This window comes from Mixophyes fleayi, chromosome 2, assembly GCF_038048845.1.
Source record: "Mixophyes fleayi isolate aMixFle1 chromosome 2, aMixFle1.hap1, whole genome shotgun sequence".
Lineage (NCBI taxonomy): Eukaryota > Metazoa > Chordata > Amphibia > Anura > Limnodynastidae > Mixophyes > Mixophyes fleayi.
In genome coordinates, this window is record NC_134403.1 from 159,942,961 (window position 1) to 159,963,581 (window position 20,621).

Sequence of the window (20,621 nt, forward strand, 5' to 3'; positions counted from 1 at the left end):
AAATTTAGAATAATATTCAAATACTCAGTACTTCGGATAATAAGCAGTGCCAAATTGTTTACCCCAAGGCAAAGGAAGCAACAGATTCTGTCAAGAAATTTCCGCATTTATACTATGAATGTAGCAAGCTAAACTAGAACAGCAGATTGTATTCTTCCTACTTTAGATCATGATGAAATGTTTAGCAAAATACATACAAATGACTGACACATACTTAGTTCCTCCCGGTGTCTTTCCGTTTCTGCAAAGTATTGCCGCAGCTCCTCTGTGATCTCCATGTTGCTCATGTCACATTCTATTCCGTCCTCATCAGAATCAGTTGATGCATCTTCTTCCTGTTCCATTTCACACACACTCTCATTTGAACATGGTGCCTTTAAATAAGATACTTTTAAACGTGGGGGTTCCCGGCGCTGCATGGTTTGCTTTTGTGGCCTTGTGTAGTTGGATGCCCGAGAAGATTCTCCTCCTTCCCAATCAGCATAGCGACTATTTTGAAATGCCTCAGCTGGGTACCAGGAAGGATAGCACAAAGATGATACAGCTGTTCTGTATGCTCTCTTGTGTCTGTACAGCCATTGCATTGCTTGCCTGTAGTGCCTCCAGTACCTGGAATACACTCTGCCTGCATACCAGGGCTCGGAATCTTGATGATGTATACTTGCCTAGGAGTAAAGGGATAGGATTTACTGGATAGAGATATATATAGATATATATAGATAGATAGATAGATAGATAGATAGATACACACACACACACACACACACACACACATTACAGTTTTATGGTCTAAAAAGCAAAACATTGACAGTACGATAGTAAATTATAATAGGACAGTGAAGTGTAGTATAAAAACTTGTGAAATATATCCAAGAGGTGAACATAATGAATAATTCAGGAGCCAGACAGATATGTTTAGGAGGGGCTGGTTCTTCTAATGAGTAAGAGAAAATCCACTGGCATCAACAGAAATTATTTCCAAATGTTTGGTACCAGTAGTATTTTTTTAGGCCCACTGGCTACCTGGTCCCTGGGATTGATACAATAAACTGTTTTAGATTACAGGCCGATTGCTCACTGTCTTCTTACATGACTCCCCCTGGTTGGAAGGAGAAACCTTCTCCCTCAGACACTCCATTAAAAAGGGACTTTGAAATATAATGACATAGGCAGAACTGCTTTACATAGTGTGATTGTGAACCTGATGTCTGGCTGAGGTATTTTCCTTTGCAATCAAGGAGTAAAGCAAGAAGGCAGGCAAGCTGGTGCTGGTTATTGAGGAATGGAAGCACTATTCAGCATGGTCTGGTTTAAGACAGAGGTGAAGACGGAGGGTTCACTGCATTAACAAAAACATAATTGGGGTTACACTAGAAATAAAATATAATTAAGGTTGCAAAGGTGAATTAATGTTTATAGAGATTACAGCCTTGGTTTTCAGAAGGCCCCTCAAAAAAACTTTTGTGGAGAAGAAAATCTACTGAGCTGTGCACACTGACAATATTATCTCCAGGCAATAAACAAATCATATTTTCAGAAAATTTTATAGCCGTGTAAAAAAGTGAATAGTCTACAAAACTAAGAAGGTGTATACCTGACAGAGAGGTTGGGGTCACCAATTGTTTTACCCCTAGAGTCAGACATGGATGACAGTCCAGGTAGAGAGTGATAAACCTGTAAGTGAGGATAATGACTATGTTGATACTAATACTGACATTAATGTTGACAATGTACTTAAGGCAGTGGCCCTCAGGTGGTGAAAGAGCAGCACTAGGGGTGTCTTACCTGCCAGATAGAGGCAGTAGTGTAAAGTGAATTTGTAAGTCTTGCTAATCTGTTTGATTACTTTTCTTGCAGATAAGGTTAAAATTACTTGGAAAAAGACTTATGGACTTTTGCGATTGTCATCCAGCATGAGTACATACTTTATTCCAGCAGAGGAGAATATAATACCCTGCAAATCGCAGGTATATTACTGCATGCATTCAGTCAGTCAGAAAACTCTCCCAGAGTGCCTCTGGGAAGTTCACTGCAAATTGTGGCGCCATTTTGAGGTTGACAAACTGCAAACCACAGTCCCAGGCTGCTCACTGGAGCTTCAGACTGCACTAGAAGCATGCAGACAGTTAGACACTGCAACAAGTTACAATAGGCCCGCAAAAACTTTTTTGGGCGCCAGAATGTAGTAGAATACTCCAGGAGATTCTTGAGAAAAAAACCAGACTGCTGGAGGCTAGTGCATGGTTGCTTTTTGATGCGAGTTGTGCAGTGACTGCTGCCTGTGTTCATGGTGGATCTACCCACAAGGAGCTATTGAGTGCTGTTGCTAGACTGTTGCCTCAGGGATGTTTGCAGCTAAAAGTTCCAGATTTAAAAGCCAGCCCAGAAGGAAACATCTTTGGAATAAAGAAAAAGACCCAGCTTGCCACTGCCCACCAGATGTCAGCAGGACTCATATGAAGACAGATAAGTTTGTTTATTTTGCTTTGCTATGTTCACACTATTAAAGTTACACAAGGGAGAAATCAAGCGGTTATTAAAAGCTCTGACCAGGACTGTAAAATTGCTAATTAGAGGTTTATGGCAGTGTCTGAAGGAAGAGTTTAAATACAGCAGATTTGGCTGGAATAAAGTTTATCTGCAAGCTGATGCAGTGTGCTAGGGATATAGAGATAAATAATTTGTCAGAAGAGTTTGTCTACATTGTATCAAAAGTTTAATTTTATTGTGAAACTGCCTAAAATGGTTGCTGAGCAGTGAACGGCAAGTTGTTTAACTATAAGGTTGCTGGGAGAGATCTAATTATTCCATTAGATGAATTACTAAGTGAAGATTGTGTTACTTACACTGGAAATCTTATATTGTGTAGAATTACTCTCTTACACTGAGCTCAGGAGTCCCATATGTGTCAAGTCGATTACTGATTTTATCCTTTAAATAAGCTTCATGTGACCAGCTTAAACTTTGCATTACCCTGCAGATTACAGTTTATTCCCGAGAATTCTCTTTACTGTAAAGTGACCCTAGTCTGCAGTCATTTCTTGCAAAGCATCTAACCTGATCAAGTATTAATCCTTGTTGCATCTCTACTGATTTTTGTGTGATAAGTGTAATCTGTATAATCACACTAATGGGTATATTTACTTAACAGCGGGTTTGAAAAAGTGGAGATGTTGCCTATAGCAGCCAATCAGAATCTGGCTTTCATTTATTCAGTGCATTCTACAAAATGACAGCTAGAATCTGATTGGTTGCTATAGGCAACATCTCCACTTTTCAAACCCGCAGTTTAATAAATATACCCCTAAAAGTCTTTTGCGATTGATTTGTCTAGATAATTTACTGCAACAGCATTTTGTGTAATTGTCTACTTAACCCGTTAACATCCGGTTGCCCTTCAAAAGTATTTATCCAGTAAAACCCATTTCACTGAAGCATAAGTGCCTAACTCCCAAGGGAGACATTTTTATTCAGTGACTTATGTGTTGTAGTGATTTATTGCTAATATTCTTGAAACAAGATTCCTAAATTGTTGTTTATTTTGTGACAAGGTGAATAACCTTGCCTATTGAAGGTCTTATGGTATTCCTTTTCTGCACTACTGCTACTTATCTGCTGCTGCGGTAAAATCTTACACCACAAGCAAAGAGAATGAAGCCACATGTTTATGCAGTTTTAGCCATCTGGGGTGACCTTTGCCTCTTCTCTACCATATCACCAGGCCTGTGAAATCCTAGCTTACACTACTTCTGGGGTGCCAACCATCCACCCTGTTAAAAGCGCATCTGTTTATCTTTCATGTTGGAGCAACATCGTAATATATGGATTTTTTGTAAACATTACAGTAGTCTATGTTGAAATATGTTTGCACTGTCAAAATTCAGTATTAAAAATGTCAGCACTACTAAGGGACATTAATCACTCATTACCTCTTTTTGTGGCCAGTAATCACATCTAATTTTCTTTTTTTCCTTTACAGTTGTTCAAGACTTCATAATAGAGGTGTCTTTTTTTTTTAAAATGTAACAATTGTATGAAATACAATAACTAAAAACAAACAACATATCTTCTATAGATGCAGAAATTGTTCCAATAGAAAAATAAAGAAAAAAAGAGAGAAGTCTTGCGCAGTGACCACAGTAGCCTTAATGTGCCAAATGTCAAGCACTAAATTCTGGAGCTATTAACACCCCCCCCCCCCAGCCCCCAAAACCCCCCCACAACTTAATTTCCACATATAGCAAGACAATTTTAAACTTCCCATACATCCAACCAAACCAAAGAGCAAAAACAAACATCCTGGATATCATTTGAGACCACTAAAAAAAAAAAAAACACCGAAACACATCTGCTTCTGCAGCTGTACAAGTGTGTAAATACAGTTATATAAAATGTGTATTTTCACACAATTAAAACATTTGCTAGAAAACTGGAAACTTTACAGAATCAGGTTTTAGATACAATACTGTGTATTGTCTCGCTGTAATGCACATCATTTAAATGCAAATAAAATCACACCTTAAAATATTGTTTTTCATTTATACTGAGCTGTAAATGATTTAAAGCAACAGCCTCAAAAGATTACAGGAGTAAACAACGTTCACATGGGAGTTTGGAAAGACATGCACTCTGTGGGAAAACTGAACTTCACTTCCTGTTACATACAGGGCTGTGAAATTATATTGTTCAGAATAGTATTTAGTACACGCAGGCTTGAATTGCAAAGTTTCCAGATGATCTTTTTGGTTGGCCTTAAAGTAATGGACTCAAGTTTATTTGACACAAGGAAAGCATAGAAAGTTATTGTATTGTTCTCTGTTATCATTAGCCAACAAAATCCATATTGTAACATTATAGTGTTTAAATATAAAATTAGAGATGCATAAAAACACACAGGGCCAATTCAATTAGTGGCAACATACTACATTAGCAATATGTGATATTTTACCCCATGATGTTTTGGTAACAATCTCCTCTCTTTCTCTGATAAAAACAATGCAGGTATTCAAATCTGTCCCATAGTGTTTTGTACTGTACAGTGGGCCCTTCTCACTATATACTCGTGGACCCTGCATATCCCAATCTAGCACTGCGTACAGAAGCAGTGTCTGGTTGCTTCAACAGTACAATAAATGGCTACTAACTGGACAATTGTACAACTCTGGTCACATGTCTAAGGACAAACTATAGCCCTTTCTTTACGTTTGTGAAGGTTTAATAGCCAGGATGTATCTTGGTTATAACAAAATTATGCAGTTATGTATTGATATATACAGTATATAGTTAGTGTGGCAGTTTTTTGGAAGAATGTACAAGGGTAAAATAGCTCTAGTGTCAGTAACTGGGTAGCACCGAAAGTAGGAACCCTATCTAGCTAGATCTTCCAGCAATCATCTATGGACCTGGCCACTATTGATGCTCTGTTCAACATCCACACTACAGAACTGTTGGCCTGGATAGTCCAATGAGGCGCACTAACATGAGACCAGTAGAGACAGTGCTCTGCAGACGCATGCTGCACAACCACGACACTATCGCCAACACAGCCCCAGTCTAATTATATATAAAATATGAGGTTGACAAAAGCATCTTCTCTGATGTCTATTTTATAGCTACATAAGCTTTTTGCTTATGTGGCATTAGTACTGTTTTCCCTATAAACCAGGATAATGCCCCAGTTTCTACCAAGCTTTTTTTCATTGTCATAGCTGAATATCTATGTCCAAGGCGTATTAAATAAAGTCATGATATGGCATGTCAATTAGTTAATATGACCCCAATATTGATGTTACTGCTTTAAAAACTAAATCTAGACATGAATTACAAGAAATACAATTCTGTTAGAAAGGACATCCATTAAGCAGGCTATTAGGCTAGTAGGGGAAACCCTTACAGACATATTTAGAAAGTAAAATAAAACTTTCTCCTATTAGGAAATCATACAGCCATAGCTTAATATAGCATAATTAAACATATGCAAAACTTGTGGACATTAAAGCATAATTGGTTTAAGTAGGAAATGTAGCTGTCTCATAAGGGTATCCAAGGAAAATAATTAAGAAAACAGTTCCCAGCACTGTAGACATGGAGAGTGACAGGTGTCACTGAGAGATATAGAGACAGTCTATATACCCGACTCTTAGGCTAGTAAACTAATCATTGCAGCTAAGCCCAAGAGATGCTCATGGAGTCATACTAAATGCTCACAGCTGTAGTATTTCAACTTCCCACCCTATAGACATACTTTCAAAATACATTTTACATTTAAGTATGATGCTAGTAATTTTGTGAAAATTAACCCCTCTATGACTCAAGAAACTGCTTAAAAGCTTTTAGTTTTCAGCATTTATTACAGCACACAGGAGATGGGGCTTGGTGGCTTAAAATATTAAAGACTGACTTTCTTCAAGTGGGCAAGAAAAAGGCGTTTAACTTAAATTACACTTCTGAGACTACCCAACACATGCACCCAACAACTGGACCTGTGCCCAAATTGGACACAAATCTGTCCAGTCGGGATAAACAAAAACAAAATCACATTGGGCTCATTTAGCGTGGTCAGCCTATGAGCACACAAAATTGATTGGATCCTGAGCATGCCTGTCTCACACCCAATTTAACCAGATCAGATTTTGATTGAGAATGTTAGACATTTTGCACCCACATGCAGAGGGACACCAGGGAAGCTGATCATAAATAGGATATTGCAGATTGATCTCTGGAAATTTGTCAACACACTAGGGTTTATTTAATTTTTTTTCATTTTCACAGTTTTGCCTTAATTTTAGAGCTAGCAAGAAACAACCCCTTTTGGCAAATACAGAGATGCATATAGAATGTAATATTCTTCCTTATGATACAATATAGATGGACATAAACCTGCTTACAAACAAATTCAGGATGGCACAGCCAATGAGAAAGGTAGATTAATAAATAATAATGCACTATGCTAAATGAATGGCCCTTGTTGTTTTCCTTATGGATGGAGTTACTCACACACACACACACACACACACACACACACACACACACACACACACACACACACACCCTTGTTCCATTACTACAAACTGAAGCCAATATATTTCAGTACTCGTGATGCTTTAAAGGGAATGTGTATTTGTTGAAAATTCAATTAAAAATAAAAACTGCAACATCAATTTATACTTTGCTAATAAAATAATTATACTGCACTCAAACATTAGAGTGACACATATTAAAATACTCACCATCTCTAATGAATGATTTAACAGATTTTCAGAACCTAGAAATAAAAATGAAATTCATTATAACCCAAGATTTTAAATGATAAACACAATTATGAAAAAAAATGCAAAACATTAAGAGGCAACAATACATAAAAATTTGGGTCACATCAATTAAGAAACAAGGTCTGTTGCTTTTTGGTTTAAGAGCAAAAAAATAAAAATAATTATTCACCATAAATTTACTAGGTCATACAATTGGGCTCCTGCTTGGTGCCACCATACTGGCCTCATTTTTAATTTCAAGCTATTAGAGGAGTGCTTTTCCAGATCCCCGAGCCCCTCAGATTTTGTACAGTTCTAATCATTGATATTAGCTAGAGCAGCGAGTCCAGCTTCTTCAGTAAGGGATGTCAGTATTTTTGTATACTGCCAGACATACACAAAGCTCTAAGAGTTAAAAAAGGTTAACCGTGAAGCTGTAGGCTAAATAAGCCCACAGAACGGGAACGCCGAGTGCTGGAGTGGATGCACGCAAAAAAAAAAAAAAAAAAAAATCGCCATTCCTTGGTTGCAACAATCAATACAGAGTTTAAAACCATCTCTAGAAGCAACGTCAGCAAAAGAGATGTTCATCAGGAGCCTCGTGGATTGGGTATTTATGGACGAGCTGCTATACACAAGCCTCAGGTGACCCTGAAAAATGTTAAACATTGATTGGCATGTACTCTGTAGAAATGTTAATGCTTCCTCTGAAGTGACAAATCACACTTTACCATCTGGCAATCTGACAGACAAATTTGGGTTTGGTGGATGCCAGAAGAATGCTCCCTACCAGATTGCAGACTGCCAACTGTAAAGTTTGGCAGAAATGTAATATAGGCCTGGGTCTTTTCGTTACAATACAGACATTCTAGAGAATTGTGTGCTTCCACCTTTGAAGCAACCAATTGAAGAAGGCCCTTCAGCAGGGCAATGTCTCTGAGCACAAAGAGAGGTCCATCAAAAAATGGTTTCTCTAGTTTGGTGTGAAAAAATTGGGGAGAGTGGGGAGGGGGGGTGGACGAGAGAGTGGAGGATGAGATTTCAAGTCGGATGGCCTCAATTTTAGAGGAGAAAAAGGAGGCGAAGTCGGAGGCAGTCAGGGAGGAGGGGGCGGGGCCAGGAGAGTGCTGAAGGTAGCAAAGAGGCGGCGGGGGTTAGAGGATTGGGAAAGGATGAGGGACTTAAAGAAAGATTGTTGAGCAAGTGAGAGGGCAGAGCTGTAGGATGAGAGGATGAATTTGAAGTGGAGGAAGTCAGCCAGGGATCAGTGTCCGACTTCACTAAAGCTCTTGGATAAATGTGAAACCCCGCAGGCCATGTTCCAAAATCTAGTGAAAAGCATTCCCAGAAGAGTGGTCTGTTATAGCAGCAAAGGGGAAGCAACTTAATGCCCATGGTTTTGAAATGAGATCAGAACAAGATTTAAGAGATTTGATTTTTTTTTTTAACCAGAGCCTGAAAGGCGGTTTGAAAAACCACTGCTTCATACATTGTACAGGTTGTCTCCTGCGTATTGTGGTTTGAACATTGCTTGTTTATAAACTGTACATCAAACTGCATTTTAGTAAAGCCCCCTGCCCATAAATTCCCTCTGTACTCATATATAGATCTTATTTCACCTGGCTTCTCATGGACATCCAATTATGTATAGGATTATGTTGTGATTTTCTGTGTTTTGCTAAAACTGTTAAATGTAGTAACATTACTTTTTCAATACACATTGTTTATTAATACATACATTTTTAACATTGTATTGGAAATGAGAACACTGGCTTCTCCAAGCGATAAATACAATGCTATATATGTACAATAGGTTATTGCAAATTTTATGCTGTAAATGCAATTTATCAATAATATGGTTCAGATGAAAAAAAAATAAAAAAATAAAATACCCAAGTTGACTTGCTGAATATACTGCAGTGATTTAAAATGGGTTGACTAGCAAATGCAAAACAACTTGTCTTGAGTACAATACAACTCAATGCTTCAATTGTGCCCAACCCTGAATAGCACAGACACTGAATTCATTATACATTGTAACTCATCTCAGAAGAGATGACTGCCTTTGTGTATCAAGATCAAGGTCAAATGTAGCATAGTGTTTGGTTGATCACATTAGTGTGTCCTAAAACATTACGGCACAAAGTACAGATTTCAGATAAGAAGTGTCAAAAGCCTACACAGCGATTCTGTAACAAGTTCTGCCAGTGACCACAAGATACAGTCAAATTATTATACATCATCCATGTGCCACAGCATGGTGGATGGGTACCTCAGAAAGCACACATGAACACATCTCGACCATGCAGATGTATACATCGAGCAGCTATCTGGACACAGGGATCCACAACATAAAAGGATAGTTAAAGGTGCAATGAGCCAGTGTTCCCAAACTCAGTCCTCGGGGACCCCTAACAGTGCATGTTTTCCATATCTCTGTTGGAGCACAGATGTATTCATTACTGACTGACATTTTGAAAGATCCACAGATGGTGCTAAATATTTCACTTGTTACCTGGAAATCTTGCACTGTTCGGGGTCCCTGAGGACTTTGTTTGGGAAGCACAGTTTTGTGAACTAAGCCAAGAGGATGCTTCAGATAACCCCCTCTGAGATCTTAGCCATTAGACAAGGAACTTGTACAGAAGCCATCTCTAGTGCTACACTGCCTTGTTTCCTTAACGCTGGCTTGTCAATGTACCTACTTCTGTGTTATCTGCACCGACGTCTGCCTCAAACCTCTGTTTTGTAACTTGCATTGGATCTCATGTTACACGCTTTATCAATGTCCTTGTTTTCTTGCTATATACTGCATACTTAACTTGGAGAACATGAAAATTACATTTAATGTACATATTTCAGGTTGTACAAATTGGGCTCGTTACAATGGTAGATTCATGGAAAAATGCATTTTCCACATTCTCTCATTTGTCCATGTATGCTTAATAAATAAAACAATATAGATAATAACATGACATCAGAAGAATAACCTATTGCCCCGCAAAAAACAAAAAAAAACAAAACAAAAATGCACTATTTAAGATTCCAAGTAAATCAGGCAGAACACCAGAACGTAAAAAATGGCAATAAAAGGAACAAAAACCCTTTGAATATGAAGGGGTTAATCCCTACCTTTCAATTCTAAAGTCAGTCTCCTTATGCCCCCCTTGCTATATTAACCACCCGTTTTCTGCTTGGCTGATGGTGACGTACCGTATAAAGAACTGTACCAATACACTAAGCATCAACTTCTGTGGTACATGATATAGTAAAGTGTCCTCACCTGCGTCTACAGCACTCTAGAGTCTCCATTGCACGAGAGCTTGATAGCTACATAATTTTGGCCAAATAGAAGAGAACACTTTCTCTATACTAGATATCAGAACAAGTGACACACTGAGAATAAGTACAATTCAATAAAGCAAACCCATAATTCATGAAGGAGGGAAGCCAGAGAACAAATATGGTTTTCCTACACTGGGAAGACCCAGGACAAATCTAGCGGCACCCAGGCTTATCAATGGCTACTGGAGGTAGCAGCAATCCAACCAGAAGTTTTAGCATTTCTACCCTTTCACTGTGAAAAAGGTTTTGCTGCATTCTGTCAAATGACGTGAACAGTTAGTACTTATAAGAGACGCCCTTAAGTGTGTGCCCCAAACAGAAGTGCTACACTCAGAGGACAGTTATAAAAAAGAGGGACTAGTTAACGAAAAAAATCTCTTTAATTGTAAAACCAGAATCTGTTTCTATTAGCTCAACCACTACTTACCCAATGTCAAGACTAAACTAGAAAACAATTAGACTTCTTTTTAACTATTAAAACAGAACATGTATTCTATCATAAGTGGTAACACATTTATCTAAACAATTTGCGTGAGTTGCGTAAGTCGATGAGCGAGCCCAGTACATGTTTCATTGCCTTTTACAACTTCAATTTTAGCTTACCGTTAAAAGACAGAACAGGCAGTGATCAAGTTACAAATAGTTTTTAATGGGTGTGGACCATTCTCTTCCTATTATCTATATTATCTGGCACCATCTAGTGGAATATATTAGCAGTCACTGAAGGTTTATACACTACAGCAGTGGATTCCAAACTTTTTCAGTTCAAGGCACCCTTAGAGCCTCCATAATTTTTTCAAGGCACCACTAAGCCAAAATAATTGCCAAGTAGTCCCCCACCTTGCTTACCACTGGCTCTGGCCGAGGCACCCTTGTGAGATCGCCGAGGCACCCCAGGGAGCCTAGGTACACAGTTTGGGAACCACTGCACTACAGTATAAGAGCTTAGTAAGTTTTATGAAAGTTATAAATAAATAAATATAGAGAAATGTTAAAATAAGTGTTTATGCTAAAAGGCCATAGGATTTGGTTATATTATGCGTGTAAGAAAATACAGTCAGACTTTATGGACAGGTTTTACTGCATAAGACTATTATTTAATATTAAATGCCTGTAAAACTTAAGACATTTTCCATAGTGCTACATAAATGGAGAAATTGCAATTATTTTTGTATATTTTTTTATTGTGAGTGTGTGTACTCCTATACTTGTGGGGATATTGACCACACCAACAGTATGGTGACCTTGGTTGTTATAAAAAATAAAAATGGTCCCCACAAAGTATGCTAAAACTCTTCAATACAGGGGATACTCTTGATGGTATACCCAGCATAAAAATCTGGCATGTCCCTGGGTGTCACTATTGTCGGACCAAAGGTGTGCACGCCAGCACTAGAGGTCAGTGGACCATACATACATATATTCCATTAGGAGCAGGAAGAGGAGGAGATTGCAGCTTTCCTGCCCTTTTACATGACACTTGTGTAAGACACGGCTACATCGGTCTGCTGCTGAAGGTAAAAAGTGGGGACAGGGAAACATGATACAGCCCATTGGTGGCTCAGACTATAGCCCGGAGAGCAGTAGAGGCGAGAATGCACGACACTTGAGAGGAGAATGGTTCCGACACCAGCAGTGATGTCCCATTGCCCAGTGAGGGAACAAAGTGTAGTTACCCAGCGATGTGTTCTATGCACGACCATTTTAGACCTGATGGCAGCAGTGTTTTAAACACAGGACGACCGAAAGATGGAGCAGTATCTATCTAAACTCTATTCAAAAACAATGACAGTAAAAATGGCCGATGTATCATGCAGATGTGGCAGCATTTTATTAACTGAAACGGTTCAAATGTTGGCAGGCACGAGTATATGAGTGAGCAGCTTAGAAAAGTAGGCAGGCTACTGTTACAGGCCAGAAGAGCTTTACCATGGAAGGCTTTACCATCCCACTGAACTTTCTGCACGTAGTAGACGCTGTGAAGCTGGTAGCTGGCTATTACGAGGTACATTTAAGACACCTATGCTAGGAGAGACATGATGGAAGGCTGCAGTGCTGCGGGTGAAAATACACGCAACTTCAGGAAGATCTATGAGGCATGATGGAACAAGTTGATCTAATCGACTGCCTTGAAAACTCTTAAGGAATTGAACTGGAACGTGTCTCAGCTCTCACTGGAGATGTGAAAAAGATGCACCTGTATCTCAAAGAGAAGCAGCAAGCATACTAAAGCAGTTTTTCCACCAAGCCCACACTTAACTGGGCAAGGCTTGCAAAAGTCACCCTGGCACAGGTGATCTTGTTCAAACAAAGAAAGGAAGAGGAAGTTTCCAAGATGTTGTTGACTATCTTCTCTTCAAGAGATACTTCGGATCTCCACGAAGATGTTGCCCTAGCGCTTTCCGAGCTTGAGTGAAAGCTTTACATGGATTGAAATCTGAGGAGAATAATCCCCATCCTGCTGACACTAGCCATGCAAGGTACAATGGAACGTCTCGCAGAGAAGAATAAGGAGTGGCTACCCAAAATGTCTAGGGTTGCCAGACTGGCAGCCTTGTCACACTTAAGGCTTCGCTTGCATACACCCGTTTGCCCGAAAGAGAGGGGCCAAACATCCCACACGCTGTCTTCCACAAAGCTTCGAAAGCAAGTTGCCACTCTTTCAACTGTCCTCAACCTAAATAACACAGAATTGGATGAGTTGGCAGACCTCCTTGGGCACAACATCAGGGTGCACTGGCAGTATTACTGTCTCTCAGAAGGTACCCTCCAACTTGCTAAAACCAGCAAACTTTTAATGACAGACTAGCTGAATTCAAAGGCAAGAATTTGGACATTGATTCAGACGGTAAGTTGGAAATCTTGTGTCTGATTTATGGTTTTGACTTTGACCTGGATCATTTACTTATCTCTTTCTTTTTAGAACCAGTAAAGCTACAGAGCGACAGGTCAGATGATGAGCAATCCTCTGTGACATTGAGACAAGTGGTCAAGCATTCTGTCGCCAGTCCACATCAGAAGGGAGATGGTGTAGGGACCCGGCCACACGGTACCAGTGCCCATACAAGGCTTCCACAGGTTTGTGTAGCGCACAGTTTCATTAGACAAAAGAACTCTGTATTTCGCAAATTCTTAATGGACCACTCTGCTTCCTTTCAGGTTGTAAAGAAGTTCATAGAAAAACCATGGGCAGAGATGAGTTCCAAGCTGTGGAGAAGCACATGATCAAGTTTATCCAAATATGCCGTGCCCGTAAAGCGTGACTGCATCGCATGCCTCATGACTGATCCATCAGCGTTGAAAGATCGGAACTGGTCAGGGGATGAAATTCTACATAAAGAATCGTATAACGGCTTTAAAGAGAAATCAAACTTGTTGAAGCGATACGCAGTGGTTTACCAGGACTGTATCTCCCATTGTTCGCTGTCTGTGTATGCGGCATGTGGATTTCTTCTTACGGCGAAATACATGAAAAACTTTCCCCACTATGCAGTCCATGTCAATACTTTGAGCAAAGTCAAACTGTAAATCTTAAGTGGTATTGATTGTTCTGTTGTCAGGGCACTATGAAAGGGGTGTCCCTTTGTACCATGTTCCTGACATGGGCCCTTACAATGCAATAAAAACAAGTGTGTGTGTGTGTGTAAAATATACACCAATTATATAGAACATCTACAGATCTGGGCAAAAATATTGGCACCCATAGACTTTCAATTAACTCACAAATTTTTCTTCACATAAGTTGAAATTAACAACAGTATTTGGTCTCTTTCTCGGTTAATATTCCAGAATCTTTTAATTCAAAAGATGAAAAGAAATGGCACCCTAGACTTAATATTTGGTAGTAGTTTTTGGTGAAAAGAACGGCTATCAACCGCTTTCTATAGCCACAGATGAGCTTCCTGCCCCGCTCTACTGGTATTTTGGGTCACTGTTCACTTGCAAACTGCTCCAGTTCTCAAAGATTTCAAGGGGGGCTTCTTCCAACTGCAGTTTTCTGATCTCTCCATAGATACTCTAAGGAATTTAGATCTGGACTCATTGCTGATCACTTCAGAACAGTTCAGCATCTTTTTTTTTTTTTTAACTAGTCCTGGGTAATTTGTGAAGAGAGCTTTGGTCACTGTCCTACAAAAACACCCATGACCTTTGATGGAACATGACAGAGGTCAAGGTATTGACATGGCCACCAAATTCCCCAGATCTTAAAAATGCTATCAATAAAGTGTTCACTGACAAGACAGCTCTGCATATGGCCATAAATACACTATTCTAGTGCTTGGCTTAAATCTGGCGTATATGCTACCAATTTAGAGCTGGACGCATCTTGAGATGCATACTGCTCTGAATATGGGAGAACATTCAATCTTTTTGTGTGCAACCTAAATATATGATGAGCATTACGGGTCCTGCAATTGAATAACTGACCTGACATTCGGTGCAGTGGAATCTGAATATAATGAGGAGATAGGACTACAAATAAGACAGGCATAAGAGTTTTAGTTGTGGATTGAGAAGTCAAAATGGTTGATTCTTGTACACTTCTAATAAAAGATATACATTTTGACTTAAGATTAAAGAAGTTGTCAAGAACTACTCCTAAGCATCATGGGAAATGCAATGGAGAGGTTAGAGTACCATTGCCAATACAGTGAAGGGTCTGCTTAAGATGCATAATCTTTAAGTCCACATTTATGATTGAGACTAATCATCCAGGAGAAATTTGAGATTCAGGGGTGAATTTATCAAGCTGCGGTTTTGGAAAAGTGGATATGTTGTCTATAGCAAACCAATCAGATTCTAGTTATTTATTTAGTACATTCGACAAAATGACAGCTAGAATCAGAGTGGTTGCTATAGGCAGCATCTCCACTTTTTCAACCTGCAGTTTGATAAATTTATCCCTCAGTCTCTTGGGAAATTTCTTCAGAGATCAAATATATATCTTTATATTAGGTTGTAGTTCAATCCATCGGTGTTACAAAGGAACATGTTATGAACCAAATTGTAGGGACATTATTCTTGACAAATCCAACTCTTTCCAAAACTTCAAATTTAATCAAAGCTGCACGTTGCTGACATAAAGCACACATATAAAAAGGTTGGCAGTTGGGTAATCTAGCCAAAGTGGAAGCATATAAACCAACAGGTATGGCTGCCATGGCTTTGTTAATGTAACTACACACATCTTCCAGAAGATTCATTTTCACTCCTGTAAAGGTTTACAAACCAGATCTAATAAAGATCAATATATAGGTTGCTGGTTATGCTGTTAGCACACATACATTATGTATAAGGCACATATAGTACATACCTTTTAGCAAGATTAAGATTAGGATTGTTAAAGTTTAATAATTGGATGAAGGTGGCAATTATTAATCTGTACACAACAATCACAAATTATTTTTAGTCTACCAATATAAAAACTTTATAGTTTCCAGTGAGTGCACATTTTCCCGGCTATATAGATTTCTCAGTGTTACAGTACATGGCTGCCAAGAAACACAAGTATTGTTGATATGTCCAAAATTGACATTATCAAGCTATTTTAGACAACTTCTGACATCCTCGCCATAACATATACATACATACTGTAACTCCCCATGTAAATTAATCATCCTCCACTAGTCAACCCCTCCCCTCCCTACAATTAATTACCAACCATCCCATGTAATTTATTTCTCCACCACCATCATACCCTCCCTCTCCCCATATCCAATGCCATAAAATTATCATCCCTGTAATTTACAAAAACCTTCTTACATTATATACAAGTAGCAGGCAGAGAAGCCCTTGGTATCACACATCGTGCTGCTGCTCTGGGTCACTGATAGGCTGTAAACTTAGCAGCACAATGATTTGGTACTTTGCCAGATCCCAACAAATGGATTCAGCACAACCATATCTATAGATTAAACTTTTGCCAATTAGGTTTTTTGGTGTAATATTCAAACAGGAAACGGTATGCAAAAAGGTCTGTGCAATAGATAGCTGCTGCATAGTAAAGTATGGATTTAGTCAATAACATTGGCAGTGTCCGTCGAATGAATGATATACAAATTATTATTAGAAAACAAAGCTGTTTTAACATTTCAAGAAAGACAAGGTATTGCAGCTCACACTTTGCAACAGCATATAAAGATATATTTTTGGGTGTAATTCCACTTTCACATTGCATGCAATATGTTATCACTAACACACTTGCCATTCTGTTTGCGTGCCAAGCTTAGTGTTTGAAGCCCAACAGAGTTGCAGTTATTTGGGAGTAGGAACAGAGAAAAAATAAAATAAAAAAAAAAACAAACCCACAACATGGCAGGTCAAGAAAAGATATGTAATGCAGGGAGGGGGTGAAGTGCACTTGTTTGAAACAAAAGGAGAGGAGTGAGGGCTAGAAAGGAGTCCCATCCGAGCCTTGTAAGGTTAGGCTCTGCGGTGAGTCTACTGCTTTTTCCTCGCACCTCAGAGGTATTGTAAAACTCGAAAACAAGCACAGCAGGACCTCCGGCTGAATTGCGGCTTACAAGATAGTAATGGACTGAGCTTCTAAAAAGTTACTTTGATTAAGGAGGCTGAGAAAAAGAATGTAGCAAAAAACATTTGAATACCGTACGTCAGATAAATATTATCCCAACAGCTAAAAAAGCTAAACCGCTAAATATCACGCGTCGGACCTTCCGGTGTGCTTACCAGGTGAGGCGATGTGTCTCCAGGGGTGCCGAATGCTTCTCCAATGCTGTTGATCTCCTGGTGCCTGCCGTTTGCTCTTTGGGAGTGTGTGCCTTAGTTATCCTCTCTCTGGCTGCTAGCTTCCCGCATCCTTATTGCCCCTGCTCTATTTAAGACATCTTGGATTGCTAAAAGGTTGTAGACCGCACTGGGAGAACCCTTACAGAGATATTGTGAATTAAAGATAGGTATAACCCATTAAATAAACCTCTGAATTTTGGTGCACCCTCACATATTGTAACATTTCAAACTAGAACAAGAAGCAGAAGAGAGTATGTATAGAGGGGCACTCTGGGGGTTATATTGGTAATATGAGCAATCAAAACGAAAAAAAAAATTTATTTATTAAAAGAAGCATAACTTTTATTGATATACATTAAAAATACTAAGTATCCCATTTAATATCCGGGATTCATGATAATACACAAAATTAGCGAAAATATTAAAAGATGTAAGTGACTGATAGTAACCAAAAAAGAAAATACTGTTAAGAAGCAGTATTAACTGCTAAACTGTGTGGCTGTCTAACATATCTAGTATGGGTAAAATACCCTTAATATTTTAGTCAACATAACTGTTATCTAGACCTATCAGTGGCATAATAGAAAATGCCTAGGGGGAAAATTAAGTGTTAATACAATTATAACCTTATTAAGAATATGTGTCAATATTAGCACACTGTAATGTAAATGTATACTCTAAATGGAGTTGAATAAGCTATTCATATAGCACAAATGAGTATAGTGTGATGTGTTACATGGAGGCTATATTAGAGGGATTATAAAATCCTAAATAACACCTTTATAATAGTGGGTGATTAATATACCATGAACGTGGTTTGAAGAGTCAGCAAAACCCACTATAGAATGCTATACTTTGTAGAGTTGAAACTAATTGTTATATTGGCAACTGGATTCCCTGTAGAGGACCCTATTATACAGCCTCTGTGAATAGTACTGCTATATGTATGGAGAGATTGCCTGTCTAGCACGGGATTCCCTATAATATAGCCTCAATAGGTGGTTCTGCTTGATGTAATAAGAACTGATAGTGTAACACAGAGTTCCCTGTGAGGGATTCAATTATGCAGCTTTTGTGACCCGCATATTGTGTGCATAGACAATCTAAAGCTTGGTAAGGAATATGTAATAGCGTTGTTGCCCCCTAACTTAAAACAGTACTGAATTTGAAAAGCACTGAGGTGTAGATATTGTAACAGATTGACAAAGCAGCACAACACAGAAACGCCTAACGCGCGTTTCGCTAATTGGCTTTATCAAAAGCCCCAGGTAAGTATGTGTTGCTCATGGGGGGGGGCCCGGGGGCCCGTACTGGGCCCGATTTTTTCTGAAGGCGGCCCTGCTAACAGCAAATACCATACCTCTTTGTGGGGGTCCCTGGTGAGAACCTATGCCTGGGTAGTGTCAAACCAAGTTGACTGCCTTGATAACAAATCATGTATTCCCCCTGACACTAAACACATCTTCACAGGCTTGGAATGTGGGAAGATCCATTGACAAGAATCTTAAGGCTAGTGGTAACCTTTCATTGTATACTCTAAATATTGTTACTGGAGAGTTCAACTACAAAATTTTCACATTGCTGTCAAGTTTAGTAAAACAGCCACAGGATCTGTTACCACAGGTTTGGTTGGTAATGGGGAAATCTTTTACAAATTAAAGCATCTGAAATGTGTTTAAAGAAAGTACTTCAGCACCGGGAGTCCCATGTCTTGGGTTTCAATGAAGACATAGCTGATGCCTCGTTTCTCTTGCATCTGGATACAATTTGGCACAAGGCAAAGCATGTGACAAGAAAACCCCAAACCAGTGGCCCATCTTTCCAGTGACACATCCCATCACAGGACAAAATGGAAGATGACAGAGCAAGGTGCCAGCATATCATGAATTTTCTGCAGCAATCTTTCAGGGCAGGAGAGAAGACAAGGTACATGAAGGAACTGGTAAGACTGTGACAGGTGATTATGGCCATTCTGCTATGGGAATAGCGAAACATGAAATGACACTGATGAAGAATTTACAATATTAAGCTTCATGAATATGTCTAGATTTACCTAGACTTTACAGCCAAAATGAAAATGATCAATTATAACAAAATAAAATATTCCCTGTAATTAAGCACTGCTGAAAAAAAAATCAAAGTTGCCAGTTACCTGCCCCCAGTTAAAGGACCACTTATACACAAAACTACATGAAAGTAGGTGATGTTGGTAAAAGTACGCATGCATTGCCACACTTTACTGCAGTGCACGCAACGGGGTCTATAATACAATGCTGCATCCTAGACGTCAGTCACTGACGCTTGTAGAACACAAATGCTGATAACACCCCATGCACACAGACACCATACCTGAGCAGCAGCGCACCTGGGGACAGTGTCAGCCGGAAGCAGTAAGGAGACGTCCATGATACACGTGGTCCCGCCCACCTTCCAGCCAAAACCAATAGCGGACTTACTGGAAAAGGACCAATAACCATGCAGCTCTCACTTTCACTTCGCTATTCAATCACTGCAGATTGTAAAAAGAGAGCGGTGATTGGCTGGCAGAATAACGAGCTCTTTCTTTTGGTGAATATTTGTGGGAAGTAGTTCAGGCAGATTGGACTTTTCAGGCGGTAGACCCCGCATACTCGGCCAGCAGCGACATTTACCAAATAATGTGCTGCTGGGTTTGACACTGTCATACCCAGTAATTGTGCGGGCTGACCGGCTACTGATAGCCACAAACTTCATGGCTGCGTCGTGCTGCTGAGAAGCAATCATGATGCTGCCCATTCGCTCTGATTTTCCTGCAGTCCCGGAAACATAATGGAAGTGAGGGGGCTAGTGGGACGATTACTCACGTCTAGAACCGACCCTGAATTGATGTATCTTGGTTTGTGCTCCCGTAGCAATGAAATAAAGTGTAAATATTGTTTACATTAAGAGTTTTATTCTGACTAAGTTGAAATGTTAATTTGCAGTACGGTTTGATAGGCAGCCATGGTTAGGATAATTGCCAACATTTTACAGTTGTTTCCATGGATAATGTAGTGTTGGCTCACCTAAACATGTAGGGCCTGATTCTTTAAGGAACGTAAGGCAAAACATGAGTACATTTTCTCCTGGACTAATCCATGTTACAATGCAAGGGGTGCAAATTAGTTTATTATTTTGCACATAAGATAAATACTGGCTGTTTTTTTACATCTTAAAGGGAGGGTAAACAGGAGGTACAATTGAGAATCAGGAAAGAGGCGCGAGTAGCAGGACGGGGTGAGGAGATAAGGAGTAAGG

The 20,621-nt window shown here is 39.3% G+C and overlaps 1 protein-coding gene across 2 annotated transcripts in view; it reads right to left on the minus strand.

The window, feature by feature from the left end:
- GEMIN8 (gem nuclear organelle associated protein 8) overlaps positions 1-19,837 on the minus strand; it is a 31,797-nt gene extending 11,960 nt beyond the window's left edge. The window contains exons 1-3 of one of the 2 annotated variants that reach the window (XM_075194843.1): positions 19,711-19,837; positions 7,230-7,264; positions 215-665 (exon numbers count right to left, since the gene is read on the minus strand). In XM_075194843.1, coding sequence (XP_075050944.1) covers positions 215-665; positions 7,230-7,264; positions 19,711-19,822 — 598 coding nt within the window. In that variant the 5' untranslated portion in view covers positions 19,823-19,837. Of the gene's footprint in view, positions 1-214; positions 666-7,229; positions 7,265-19,694 lie in introns of both variants that reach the window. The other variant, XM_075194844.1, reaches the window with a different exon arrangement.
- Between the last annotated feature and the right edge of the window lie 784 nt (positions 19,838-20,621).